Below are 15,186 nucleotides of genomic sequence, written 5' to 3'. Positions count from 1 at the left end.
CTTATTTGCCTCCATATGTATAAATATGACTTTATTGCTATTTCTCGATTTTTCAGCTTAACATTATAAACTCCTTTGAATATAGTTCAATAATAATTTAGATGGGATCACTACTTGGTGTTCATATTATTATGATTATCATTCATAGTAAAGCACAGTGAATGGTGTGGTCTGTTTCCCTCAAGAGGTAATAGCGGTCTCTTTTGGCATCTGTTTAGTTTTCTCACCACTCATCACTATTTCAAAATCTACTTTTTCTGCTTGGGCTGCCATAAAAAAATACCTCAGACTGGGTGGCTTAAACCACAGAAATTTATTTTCTCATAGTTCTGGAGACGGGCAGTCCAAGGTCCAGGCACGGGCACAGTTGGTCAATGTCTAGGCCCTTGACCTTGGCTTGCAGACCGTTCCCTGCCTTCTTGCTGCCTCTTCGCACGGTTGCCCCATGTGTGTGCACACCTGCTGTCTCTCTGCACGTCCTTACCTCCTCTCCTTGTAAAGACATCAGTTAGATTGGATTAAGGCCCATTTTTAAGTTACCTATTTAAAAAAATCTATATCCAAGTATAGTTAAATTCTGAAGTCTTAGGAGTTACGGCTTCAACATATGGATTTCAGGAGACACAATTCAGTAAAAAATAACCACTCCAAAGTGGAAATCTCCTCTCAATCTATTCAGCCACATCGGGTAACAGAAACTTCATCTTTCCCCATCCTTCGGGCCCTCTGAATGCTCTGCTCTGGTCTCACTGCTGGCCCTCAGAGCTCACTGACAGCTGTCGGCCCAGGATCCGCTTTCACATGGCACTTCCCATTTGCCTCTTGTGTTGGATCCCTTGAGTCATTTTTATCTTTACTCATTCCTCGGTTTTGATGAAACCCATCTTCCAGCGGCTTTTTGAGAGTTGTGCATTTTTTTTGTTTTTGAGATCCTTAATATCTATAAACAACTTTCTACTTTCTTCCTTGACTAAACTTTTTTCAGGACACAGAATTCTAAATAAAACATATGTTCCTGCAAAATTTTGAAAGCACAGTTTCATTGTCTTCTGGTTTCTGGCATTCCTGTCGAGAAGTCTGAAGATGTGATGAATGTTTTCTTCTTTTTCTCCCACTGTCCCTCCTCTTCATGTTCACCCCCCGCCTTCTTTTGGCCCTTGTCTTATCTCTTTCTCTCTGGCCAGTGTAGGTGTTTTCTAGTCCTTATTCTACAGGAGTGGACCCCCTTAATTTCACAGCTTTGGCCTTGAAATTTTAATTCTATCACAGCTTTGGTAGCATTCTCCTCCACTGTTTTCTAGATTGCCTTCCTTAAACTCCTGCTATACAGATATCCTTTCTCCCTGACTACTCCTCTAATTTTCTCACCTTTTAACTCTTTTTTTTTGTTATTATTTGGTATTATTGTTCATTTTATTATTCATCATTCTTCCAATGTTCTTAGATTTATATACTAGGCATTTTATTAAATTTATTTGTTATCTTATATTTAATTTCCAGGAGCTCTTTTTGGTTTGATGAATGTTTCTTATTTTGTTTTGCTTTCTTCTGTTCTATGTGTGTGTGTATATTTATATTTATATTTATATTTATTTGTTCTCTCTATATATTTGTCTCAGTATACACGAGTATAAAGCAAGAATAGTAAGCCTACTAATTTTATACTCATATGTATAATATCTTCTCATATTACTGAGGATATTTATTAAACATACATTTTTTTTTTCCTTTTTGTCATTTTTCGTGTCCGGCAACGGATCGCAACCCTCAGTGTCACGCCCGTACCAGACCGGGACCGGCAACGGTATCGCAACCCTCGGCGTCGGCAACGCACCCACACCTCGCTCAGCCAGTGAGCGGGAACCGGTCTGTATGTGGGATCTGAACCCTCGGTAGGAGTGCCGCCGCGCTCCCAAGTGGCGTACTGTAGCAGTGCGCCACCGGGCCGGCCCTTAAACATACATTTTAAAATTGATTTCTTCTCCCAAAATCGTACAGTGTTTTTTTTCCTCTGAACTTCTCTTTTCTGTATGCTGTTGTTTGTTTGTTCAATAATTCTTTCTTGTTCTTGTTAGGTGTTTCCTGAAATGTCTGGTGATCTCTGTTGTCTGAACACATGCGGGAGTAAAGCACTCAAAACCTGTTGGGAACTAAGTGAATGGAGGAGATTTCTCCATATGGATTTCACTGTAGGTTGATCCATCTGTGATACTGCAGTAAGAAACTCCAGTCTTTTATATCTTTGAACACATATACACACACCATGCACATGTACTTGATAGAGATAAAGGTATAGATGTATAGACATACAGATATAGATACATAGATGGAAAGCATTTTTCTCTTGTGATGGAACATTTCCCCAGAAAAAACTCCTCCAGTCTCGTGTCAATGAATATGTGGAACAGGCTGTAAGAGTTTTCCAAACCACTTACATAACTTACATTCGGTGAGGCCACTTGCTCTTAATTCCCTTAATTTGGCATGACACCTAGACCTTTAACTGCACCTAGTGTCTCTGTGCAGAGGGTATCCCTGGATCAAATTCTCCAAATAGTAACTTTTACCAGGGTTGGGAAAGTAACCAGGAATGGATATGTGGAGAGGTTCAGAAAATCAATTTCCCTTACATACTTTTAACTGGTATTCATACATTTGGCTCTACACACAACCCTACTTTCAGAGGTATCTGTTGCTTCTATTTCCTGAGGCTTTGAGTTCCTTTGCGAATGGCAGCCTGCTTCTGATTTATTTCCTCTCTCAGTTTTAAATTTTAACTTCCTTCTGTCTAAGTCAGTTGCCACTCATCCATCTGCTTCTAGCCTCCAAAATCCTGTCAGTGTTGTGTCATCTACCAAACCCTTTGTCTTTATGCATGTAAATCATTTTATTCATTTCCTGTCAATTTAGTAGAGTGTCAGTAGAAAATTGGATGCATTGGGCCGGCCGGGTGGCGCACTGCACTAGTGCAAGTATTTTAAAACAATGTTACCACTCAAGTGGCACAAGATTCACAATTAAATAAGTCATATAATTATAGAAACACAAGATTATGTTCACTTCAATTTCATTTCTTCAGTAATTATGCCTGGAGTACATACTATGCCAAACCAATTAAGAAACTATTCAAGTAGTGCTTAATTGAACTGAACAGAGTCTGGTCTGAATTCAGGTAGTAAGTGCAGAAAAGAAGGGGAACGGATTAATTTTTTAAAATATATATTTTAAAAATTAGTAGTTTGAATATTTTAAAACTATTTCTTTGGCCTATGTCGTTGTATTAGTTTTCTAGGGCTGCTGTACAGAGTACCACAAATTGGGTGGTTTAAACAATGGAAATGTATTGTCTCGCAGTTCTGCTGGCTACAAGGCTGAGATTAAGGCACTGGCAGAGTTGGTTCCTCCTGAGAGCTGTTCCTGGCCTCTCTTGGCTTGTGGGTAGCTGTCTTCACATTCACATTGTGCTCTCCCTGTAGACATATCTGTCTCCAAGTTTTCCCTTTTCGCCAGTAAACGGGTCATATTGGATTAGAGCTCACCCTAACAACCTAATTATAACTTGATTACCTCTGTCAAGACTTTATGTCCAAATAAGTTCACATTCTGACGTACCGGTGTTAGGACTATAGCATATGAATTTTGTGGGGACAGAGTTCAACCCATAGCAGCCCTCTTCACATGAGGATGAGAATGTTGGTTTAAAAAGTTCTTAAATGAGCAAGAAGTTTAGGTAAATTAGAGTGAGGACAACACAGAGCTTGCCATGTTCAGGGCTTACTGTCCTAAATTAATATAATAGAGCATACTTGTTAGATGCTCCAGAAAAGGACAAAAAATGTACCTGTGCATATTTTGCCTTTTTCTCCAGTCACTATAGAAGCTACCGAATATTCTCATTTGTCTGTGCATCACAGATACGGCTAGAGATAGACTCACTGGCTTAGAGACACAGGAGGTAACAGTACTAACTCAGCATAAAATAATGAAGCACTTTTTAAAAATAATAAAATTGAAATAATTTTTTTAAAATAGAAGTTATAATTTGATAATTTATACCATTTTATTTAGTCATAAGTTTATAGAACTTTAGACCTAATAAATATATCATAAAAATCATATAAACCAAAGGTAGCCAAATTCAGATGTGTTTCGGGATCACCTGGGGGTCTTTTTAAAATATACAAATTCCTGATTTCCACCTCAGATATCTTGAATAGAATTTTGACAATGCATAATTTTAGAAACTCTCCATTTGATACTAATGCACCCTTCCTGATCCATATGCCTTGTTTTAGAGTCAGCACCACACTCACCCAGTGAGCCAACCGGCCATCCCTATATGGGATCCGAACCCGCGGCCCTGGTGCTATCAGCACCGCACTCTCCCGAGTGAGCCACTGGCCGGCCCCATATGCCTTGTTTTAGAGTTGAGAAAATTGAGCCCACTTTAACAAAATTACATATTGTAGAACATGAATAATTAAAAATGATATAGTTCTGTTTATATATGACTCCTTTTATTTTAATCAACAGAAAACTAGAAGATTTCTACAAACTACTTCAAAAACACTTCTGCTGACACAATCAATGATGTAACTACTCCCATGTTATGGCAAAGAAGCCAAGAAATATTTGCTTCCCTTTAGTAAAATTTTAAAGTCATCAATATTTAATGTTGGAAAATTTTTTTTTAAAATTTTGAAAAATGTTCTAAAGTGGAAATGTACAACTTACTAAAGAAGATTTAGAAACTTACAGATGATGTCCTATCCACTTCACAACGACTGCTCAGAATAAAACAGGCCTCAGCATCATCCATCCTAAATAGAGATAGGAAAACAAAATAATCACATATTGAAATATCTACGTATTTTCTGAAAAATAGAATTTCAATGCTTAGTCCATATCTTGCACAAAAAGTACATGTAGACCACATTTATCCTTAAGCTTAAATGAAAGTTGAATTTCTAGCAGATCATGACTGTGTTTGACTCTGAACAAAACATTTAGTGTTGGGTTGTCTATAGAACTCGACAGTTTATGACAAAGGTAAAAAAAAATGCCAAACTTTATTTTCTCTTTTATGATTTTATATATTTTCACATATATGCTTTGAGTAAATTATGGGGGTGGTATTAACCTTATTCTATGAGTAATTACATTTTAACTGTAGTGCCTCAATTAAACCAAGAGAAATGGAACAGAGCTGTACAGTACTAATAAGTCAAACTCTACTGTATATTTATATTTCCTGGAGATGATTCATCATCTTGCTTCAAACTCCTTTTCTTCATGCTCAGGTTCTATATTTCTTAAATTTCATGATAAAGAAACAGTATATTTCAGTGCTTGATGCATACTGTTCTGAATACATAAAAATATTTATTTTCAGAATGAGGAATGATTTATCTTTCTGGTTCACTATGATAAAATAAACCTTTTCCAAAAAAAATATTTTCTATGGAGAGGAAAGATAAAAGACCATGAAATTTGACCAAGCCAAACAGTTCTGGGAAAATGTTGAGCCATGGTTACTAACACAATATGAGTATTGGATAACATTTTCTAAACATCATTTTCCACAAAGCAATTCAAAACTCACGCAACTGACCTTTGGAACTTGTTTGGAGAATCCTACTCCTTGTTCCTTGCATGGGGAATTGCGTTGAAGAATGTATTAGTTAACGTTAAATCCTGAGTCTTTTATATGAAGTTAGGATTAGAAATGAACATAAAAATGGATACCGTGTCACTCTTTTTTCTTAACCAAGTTTTCTGAGTCTTAGCAGCCAGCTATCTCTCCCTCATTCCCTTCTCTTTTTTGTTTATCCCTATGGAAGACTGCTTCTTGTAAATGTGATTGCTTTTGCTAAGAAATCATTTTAATACTATCAATAATAAATTAGTTATGTTAATCTTAAACAGTATCTACATTAGACACTGATAGCTAATACTAATAGCTCAGATTAATTTATTAGATAGAAACAAGGCTGTATTTATCACATAAATCCATATTGAAGATAATATAGGTATTATACATGCTTACTGTGTGAATAATCAACTCTTATACAATAAATAAAGCATATTGATTATCAACTCAGGTGAATATGTTGATCCAGATTACATTTGTCTCTAAGCAATTATTCCTCTAGAATACCCAAATTATGAGTATAGATAGCAAATAGCAAAAACCCAAAGCAAGGGTTTACTTGAGGTGCTGGGAAAATCTGATAATTTATAGAACTATTATATACTAAATGACCACATATATAAAGTATTTAATCCACCAAAAATACTAATATACTCTCAAAGAAATTTAATTTTCCAAACCGACCATTCATATTATCTTAATAGTTCCTGGTGACTTTTTTTGTTTCAGAAGTTAAATCACTGAAAAAACTTAGTTACACTGACTTTATTATATAGATATCAATAGTAATGTCAGAGTTCCTGACTAGGTGTCTACCTAGTCATTGCTTGCAGGATAAAGCAGCAAAAAGGAGTCTGGGAGTCTGTTCCACAAGGCATTCTACTTTTCTGTTCTTTTTCATCACCCCTTGTGAGCACACACACACACAGAGAACATGCACAAACACATACACAAAACATACACAAATCCATAAACACACTCACATCATACTTAGGCCATCCAGAAAATAAATAAATAAATAACACACACCATAGAATTTAATGAGGAGACTTTTATATCTACAAGTGTATGTAAGATACCACAAGGATAAACATCTTTAAACTTTAAAAGCACTAAAAATATTGGGCAAAACCACTGCTGCTAAAGATCTCTTTTGGTTTCTAAACTAAGGATGTTTTCCAGAAGCCCCGATTCCCTAGTGTTCACAGTCTGCCCAACTATGATCTCACTCTGCTCATGTGGTATAATCCCACGACCTGTAACAAGTGTTTAAGACTATGTCACCTTTAAGCTATGTTCGCTGGCACATGCCAAAAAGAGAGCAGTTGCCTGGCACAAGAAGAAGAAGGCAGCTAAGGAAGACCAGTCACCTTTCTGATGCAGTCCATATTGCAAACTGTTTAAAATTTAAACCCTGACACACTGCTTTAGTATCTCACATAATGTTCAGTATCCAGGGATTTGGAGACTACTCTATCAATGAGTTGAAAATCTTAGCCTATCTCTAACAGCTTAAGATAATTATGCATGCCACCCTTCTCTCACTGTGTTGTGTAGACACGGTCTACTAAACAACTTTGGGAACGTCTTTCCTAAAAGAGACTGGAAAAGCAGAGCAAACACACTGATTTTATATTTTTAACCTTTCAATCTGACCAGCAGTAGAACTAAGGCAAAATTCTATATTAAAACATACTTAAGCACATCTTGCAACACTATAAATAGCTAAAATTTGGAGGAGAGAAGATATTGAAACACTCAAAACTGTAAGCTGCAAGACAACAAACAGCTAGAAATACCTACTTTGCTCTCAATAGATCCTGATCTTTAAGGGCTGAACCTTGAAGGTAGATTACTCTTTGGGACCACATTGGAATCTGTAGTACCCTTCGAACTTGCACATCCATTTCAGTAGGGCACAGAATCACCACATAATAATCCTATTAAAAACAAAATGGGCAAAGGGGTAGAACCAATAATACTTTATGTTATATGAAATAAGTAAATAAAAGACCTAAGAAAATTTTGAAATATGATAATAAATGAAAGTTCACATTCAAAACCTGAAATATATTAAATATAGCATGCTATAATAAACATAACCGAGACATAAAAAATCTCACAAATCAATAAATTCATACTAACCTATTTCAATCTTACTAGTACCATAAATGGAAGGTAATCAACGGTGTAACCACTTCCAGCCTCTGAAGTTTTTAGTTATAACTACAGAGTGATTCTAAAATATACATTGAATACCAACTATCAATTCATACTTAAGTTGCTACTTTTAGAATCAAAACTGTGATAGTGATTAATATCACTTGTTAATATGAGTATCACTACAAACTGATAATTTTGAACAATTTCCCATGTATATTTCAATGGGTAAGCTTCATAAAAACATTGAAAATCCTGACCAAGTAAATTAAATAAAAGTTTGAGTTCAAAATATTTCAAAATAAGGCCGGCCCGTGGCTCACTCGGTAGAGTGCGGTGCCAATAACACCAAGGCCGCGGGTTCGGATCCTATATAGGGATGGCCGGTTTGCTCACTGGCTGAGCGTGGTGCTGACAAAATATTTCAAAATATATGGTTCTTTGGAGAAAATATCAAAGTATTCTGAATATTCAAACAATTTTAAACAAGTAATTTATATAAATTAAAATTCTCTGGTAAACATTCACCATTTTATCACTCTAAAATATACTTATTAGGAATTTTTGGATTTTAAAAATTCTCTATATTGATACTAGGCAAAATTAACTACTGTGGGATCAAATTTTTTCCTAAAGTAGATTTTCTTTTTTTTTTTTTTTTTTGTCTTTTTGTCTTTTATCCGTGCTCAGCCAGTGAGCGGGAGCCGGTCTGTACGTGGGATCCGAACCCTCGGACGGGAGCGCCGCCGCGCTTCCCAAGCGGCGCACTATCCAGTGCGCCACCGGGCCGGCCCAGATTTTCTTAATGAGTCATAATGAGCAATCTGAAAATTATTCAGTACAAATTTAAAAATCCATCAAAGAAATATCATGCTTCTTCAAAAATGCAAATTAATTTATATGAGAACAAGGGACCATAATATATAATTTAAGGATCATTTATAAAGTAGGTATTTTAAAATAAAAAATATAGTATTTAAAAAGATCTCCAAACTATTCACAAATCAATGATTTTAAGTTTTGTAAGGAAGGAATAATTAGATATACTCAGCACTGTCTTAATCTCTAGGACTATTTAATCTCTTGACAGAAATTTATTGAGCAAATATAAGACCTTGAAATAACTCTCTGCTCTTTGAATTAAGTGCATTAAGCAGGAAAGGAGATTATCCGCATCTACACTGGCCCACTACCACGGCAAGTGGAAGAACTATTGGAGGTTTTTATCTGTACAGACTGAAGAAGATATTTTTCTGAATTCATATTCTCAATTCAGCTTGTTCTTGTCCAATTTTGGGGCACTTATTGCTAGTATAAACAGAAGCTAGTTATACTCCATGAGACAAAACGGGGAAATGTTCTTGTCCAATTTTGGGGCACTTATTGCTAGTATAAACAGAAGCTAGTTATACTCCATGCGACAAAACGGGGGGTACAGACTGAAGAAGATATTTTTCTGAATTCATATTCTCAATTCAGCTTGTTCTTGTCCAATTTTGGGGCACTTATTGCTAGTATAAACAGAAGCTAGTTATACTCCATGCGACAAAACGGGGGAAAAAAAAAAAGTCTTTCAGACTTCCACATTTCTATCAGCAACACTTGACAAACTCTACAGTATTCAACTGAGAAGATGATATTAGTTTCTCCATTGATTTATTATATTTTAAGTTAAAATTCACTGTTTCATAAAAATATCATTTATGCTTTACCGAAGGGAGAAAAAGCAAACCTTTAATTCAAAGAAAATCTTTCTGAGTAGCATTAACATAATTCCATCTGTCTTTTAGTGTAGATACAGAAGGAAACTTAAAATACTGCATATTCCTCCAGCATTTTTTCTATGTTCCTGGTTATATTTGTAGTTCTTCATTTACTCTTCCTAAATTTGAGTGTATAAATAAAAATCCCCAGAATGTAGGCTGTACCATCAGTTAACTGACTTTGACAATATGTTAGTAGGCATGATCCAGTAGAGTGCGTAATATAATTCAAATGTACCTGTAGTCTTGGATGAGCATAAAATTCATTTAAAAAGTCCATAAGTAAATCAATCTTCAGTGAGCTGACACACAGAACAACATGTTTTTCAGTTTGAGCTCTATGTCGACTGTAGTTTCCACCTGACTTTTGTCTCTCCATCCACAAATAGGCCAGCTGTTCAAACTGTAATGTATTTTCTACATGTGAATGAAAAACACTGGACATGAAAGTAAAAAATCAATGCAGTACATCTATCATTTATTGGTACACTCAATTTCTTAGATGGAACTCATTGAGATTCAAATTATTAGTCTTCCCTTCAACAACAGACTTTTCGTATGATTTCTGCAGAGACTGCAAATGCCTCCCAGAGTTTCAGGTCTCCAAGGAAACATATTAACATAATTTTGCTATTCTATAGTAACAGGCCACTAAGAGGTTTGTGCCTCTGCTTATGTTCAGTAGAGTATGATACGATATGCCATGCGCTGAGTGAAAGAGAAAAGCTCATTGGCATTTCTCCACATGCTTCTGTTGAATTCTGCCCATACTTTGTGCAGTGGAAGATACCCTTACCACAATCCACAAGGCCACATTCACACTGTACATAGCTGGTACCTGAGGGAAGCAGAGAGTGCAAGGGAGGAATGTCAGGAAGGAAGACATGCATGATTGGATAGGAGTGGGAAAAGTTGTTTTTGTACCTACAGAAGGTGTATTAAATACACTGTGGCCAAAGTTGTGTAATGGAACAAGCAAGAATGATTTGTGTTCTCCATATCATGTTTCTGACCCACCCACCAATGGGCACCAGAGGCTTCTTATAGGAAAGGGTTGGAGATTGCACCTACTTATCTTTAGTCCATTTTATATCTCTGTCCATTTGCAATCTCCCTATTCACTCCCAAAATGCTACATTATATGTACATACCATATACAGAGTTTTATTTGATCCATGTAAGTAATTAATATTTATTTGTTGCAATGTATGGCTTTTAAGTTTATTTTCAAGAACAAAGAGAAATCAACACTCCACAAATTTATTTACTTGATCTATCATCCTATAATTAAAAACTATATTATCCTATAACTAAAATAGTTTAATATCCTATATTTAAAAGAAAGTATCTCGAAAAATTGAAATAAGAAATGAGCTATCGTTTGTGACAAGAGGAAAAAAAAACTACCTAGTGTTTCCAATAAAATGCAAAAAGAAATGTCTGCAATAATTTAAATAATTGATTAAATGTAATAATAGCATGGGTTTATATATTACTGTTAGATAACTAAACTTTGCATTTCCTATTAAATGTGAATGATTTCATTTAAAATTTAACATGGTTATATTTACCTGTATGGGTAGAACCACAAGAGCAACACAGATCATAGCAACCACAAAAAGCTTGGAGGACCATGTTTCAGGAGTGACATCCCCAAAGCCCACAGTAGAAAATGTCACAATGCAGAAATAAAGAGAGTCAAACAGATTCAGCTTCTTTCCTATTCTTTCCAGATGCTGGATTCCACAAATGCTGAAGAAATAAATATGCATTAAAACTTCCCATCTGGACATATTATTTCCCACCATTATTCTTCTGAAAGCCAAAGAACATTTTATAAAGCCGTTTGATAGTTGAGCTCTTATATTTTACAATATATATTTTTCAGAAAAATATAATTTTTAAGTTTTTTTCTAAATTAACCATATGTAGTCTTATGTTGGTTAACTGTTAGCCAAAAATGGTAGCCAAAATATCAAAAGGTATATTACAGTAACATGTAAAATGAATGGACTGAATTTCATGGCTGACACACACACACGGTGACCTTGAATACACATCAGGAAAACGTAGAGACCAGAAATCACTATACCTAATCCCTGTCAAAATATTATCTTTTCCTTTTCTTTTTTTTTAATTTAGAAAAAAAAGATAACTTTTTACTGTATATATTCATATACAGTAAAAGGCTTGAGAAGTTAGCGTTTGCCAAGTGCTATAGTTTGAATATTTGTCCACTCCAAACTTATGTTAAAATTTAATTGCCATTGTACTGGTACCAAGAGCTGGGACCTTTAAGAGGTGTTTAGGTCAGAAGGGCTCTACCTTTATGAATGAACTAATGCCACTCTCTCCAGAGTGGGTTTATTATTGCAGGGGTAGGTTCACCATCATAGGAGTTGGTTCACCTTTATACATTTTTTATATTTTTATTTCCTACAGCACTTAGCACAAAGTACACAGTAGCCATATAGTAACTAACTGATGAATGAACAAAAGAACAACTAGTTAAACCGTTTTCAAATAATATATGATAAACCTCCAAAGATACTTCATGCATATTTTTCAGGTTTTTATTACTGTATTACAAACTCTTCAAAATGTAGTAGCTTAAAACAATTACAATTTATCATTTCACATGATTCTGTGGCTTGGGTAAGAAGCACGTCTGGATTTCCTGGGCAGCTGCATTCAGAGAGGTCTGGCTTAAATGAAAGGTGCAAGATGGTCTCGCTCCTGAGCTACATGGTCAGTGTTCATTGTTGGCTGGGGTGCCTTGGTTCTTCTTTATGTGGCCTCTCCTCCCCCAGGCTTTACTGGCATCTTTGCTGTATCAGACAAGACCTGTCTTTTATCTGTTCCATTCTATTTGTCAAAGCAAATCACAAGGTCAACTAAGATTGAAGGGGTGTGGAAGTACACTCTATCTCTTCATGAGGGGAGATACACAATATTAGGTCCGCGTTTTTCAATCTACCAAACAATATAAATAACAATACCTATCATAACCTATAAAAATCTTAATTTTTTCTTGAATAAACCAAATTACAGTCAAAGGTATTTAATTTTTGTGATACAGTTATAGTTACATCCATACTTAACAATAATTTTTTAGAATCTTTATGTAAAATGTCATTTCATCTGACCTGGGAAAATCATGAAAATATGTCACATATTTGTTAATATCACACATAAGCCTAAGGAACCTGGTATACCCGAATGCTCTTCAAGGTAACATGAAAATAAAGATACCTATATGAGCTGTTACATATTTGGTATTATTATACAAAAATAAAAATCAACTTCTCTAAAGGACTAACGAAGGTGAAAACACTAAATTACTTTTAGTGTTTTTCTCTGATTTTGATTAGGCCCATGAACTTGTTTCAACTTAGAGTCTCATTAAATGGTACATTATTTATATGCATGAATAACAATGTCATTACATTTATAAAGTGTTAAAAAATGTATTCTAACCCAATAACTACTTTTAGCAATAAGTAAATAAATTTAGTTCCTCCCTCCAGGAGCAAAAAATAAGGCAGAGAATTCTCCAATATCCAGCCCAAGAACAGAGCTATTCTAACCCAATAACTACTTTTAGCAATAAGTAAATAAATTTAGTTCCTCCCTCCAGGAGAAAAAAATAAGGCAGAGAATTCTCCAATATCCAGCCCAAGAACAGAGCAATCCTTTCAAATTACTGCTCATATCTTCTTCCTTCTCTGTTGATAACTCTCAATGAAATTTCTATCATTCTCAGAATAAAATCCAAAAGCCCTTGGTTCACATGTCCAGACCAAATCCTGAACCTCCTCTCTAAACCTGCTCCTCCCAAATTCTTTGCCATCAGATAATGGTTTCCTAGCATTAAGTCTTTCGATTGCCTGTAGAGCACAACACCCAGTCTACTCTGTATCTGTCAGGCTCACTTTCTATTCTTCTCCCTGTGGTTCACTCTTCCCCAGCGACATGGTGCTATTGCCTTCTGACCAACATGCCACGCATGCTCCTCACCAAAAGCCTTGCCACGGACTGTTCTCTCTGGCTGAGATTCTATTGCTCTAGATAGTCTCATGGCTCAGTACTCATATCCTATTCAAATGCCATAATATCAATGAGACCTATCTTTACCATTACATATTGTACTAATCTTTCTCATTCTTTTTGATTAAAAAAAATTAATTTAGTCATTTATAGAGTTTGGTATGAATGCATTCTCTGTATGACAATGACAGTCATATAAGAGAGGAGATCCAAGAGGGCAGAGGATCATGTGCTTTCTTCATAAATGTTGCCTGAGATTGTCAAATAGTGCCAAGCATGTAATAATATTAATTAATATTTGTAGAATGAATGAATGAGGGTCTGAATATAAAATACATAGACTTTATTGCCCATATTTAAATCATGAAGGCATTTAGCCTATTTAAATATAAGCTAAAAATAATTTAGAAAGACTGAAGCCTGCAAAAATGTTTATCTGAGTACTCCCTTCACTGCAGAATCTAACACAATTAAGTGGCAAGAATAAATACCTTTTAGTCAATGAAATCAGACTCCTGTTATACAGAATATGGAAAAATCAACTCAAAATGAGTTAAAGTCTTAAATGTAAAACTTGAAACTGTAAAATTCATATGGGAAACAAGGAAAAGGTTTTTGACATTGGTCTTGGCAATGGTTTCTTAGATTTGACATCATAACCACAGGTAACAAAACCAAAAATAGACAAGTAGACTAAATGAAACTAAAAAGCTTCTGCACAGCAAAGAAAACAGTCAACAGAGTGAAAAGGCAACCAAGGAACAGGAAAAAATATTTTCAAACTGTCAATCTAATAGGGGGTTAATTTCCAAAATATGTAAGAATCTCCTACAACTCAATAGTGAAAAAAAGGGACAAATATTGCCTGATCGCACTAACATGAAGTATCTAAAATAATTAAACTCATAGAAGCAGAAAGGACAGAAGTGCTGTTCAATGGGTATAAAGTTTTAGTTAAGCAAGATGAGTAAGTTCTAGAGATATGCTGTACAACATAGTACCTATTGTTAACAATGAGATATTATGTACGTTAAAATATGTTAAGAGGATCGTTCTCATACTACATATCCTAACCACAAAAAAATAACCTTACAAAAGAAAACAAGAAAATTTTTGGAGGATGTGAATATATTTAGTAACTTGATTGTGGTGACGGTATCACAGGGGCATGCAAATGTCAAACTCATCAAAATGTATACATTAAATATGTGTAATTTTTTGTATATTTATTATACCTTAATAAAGCCAAAAATACATACATACATATACATACCTCTTTTTAAGGAGGCAGACGCATACTCTACAAATATATGAACTTTCCCACAGCCTTTTAGTATCACTTGAAATATTCAAGTACCACAAACAAGCAAATCAGGCTTTACTCTTCCTAGTAATTAGTATTTGTAACTTTAGTATTTCTTTTAGTTAGCAATACCTAAATAATATGATAAATAAAAATTTGGAAATTTGAAATGCATTTGAATTACTTATTGAAACTCATTCTGCTTGTGTAATGTACACGTAAATTATATAACTAAAAGCTTGTCTTTTTTTTTTTTTTTTGTC

At 34.9% G+C, this 15,186-nt stretch overlaps 1 protein-coding gene across 1 annotated transcript in view; it reads right to left on the bottom strand.

Annotated features, from left to right (window-relative positions):
- Positions 1-11,325, bottom strand: part of LOC103598507 (potassium channel subfamily T member 2-like) — a gene marked incomplete at its 5' end in the record, with an annotated part of 230,756 nt that extends 219,431 nt beyond the window's left edge. Inside the window, 4 exon segments of the mRNA XM_008582500.1 lie at positions 4,757-4,820; positions 7,454-7,590; positions 9,812-9,976; positions 11,145-11,325. Coding sequence (XP_008580722.1) covers positions 4,757-4,820; positions 7,454-7,590; positions 9,812-9,976; positions 11,145-11,325 — 547 coding nt within the window.
- Positions 11,326-15,186: the final 3,861 nt, after the last annotated feature.

The sequence above is a fragment of the Galeopterus variegatus genome, unplaced genomic scaffold (genome assembly GCF_000696425.1).
Source record: "Galeopterus variegatus unplaced genomic scaffold, G_variegatus-3.0.2 Scaffold2648, whole genome shotgun sequence".
Taxonomy (NCBI): Eukaryota; Metazoa; Chordata; class Mammalia; order Dermoptera; family Cynocephalidae; genus Galeopterus; species Galeopterus variegatus.
The sequence above is the reverse complement of the archived record's forward strand: the minus strand, read 5'-3'. Positions and strand labels throughout refer to the sequence as shown.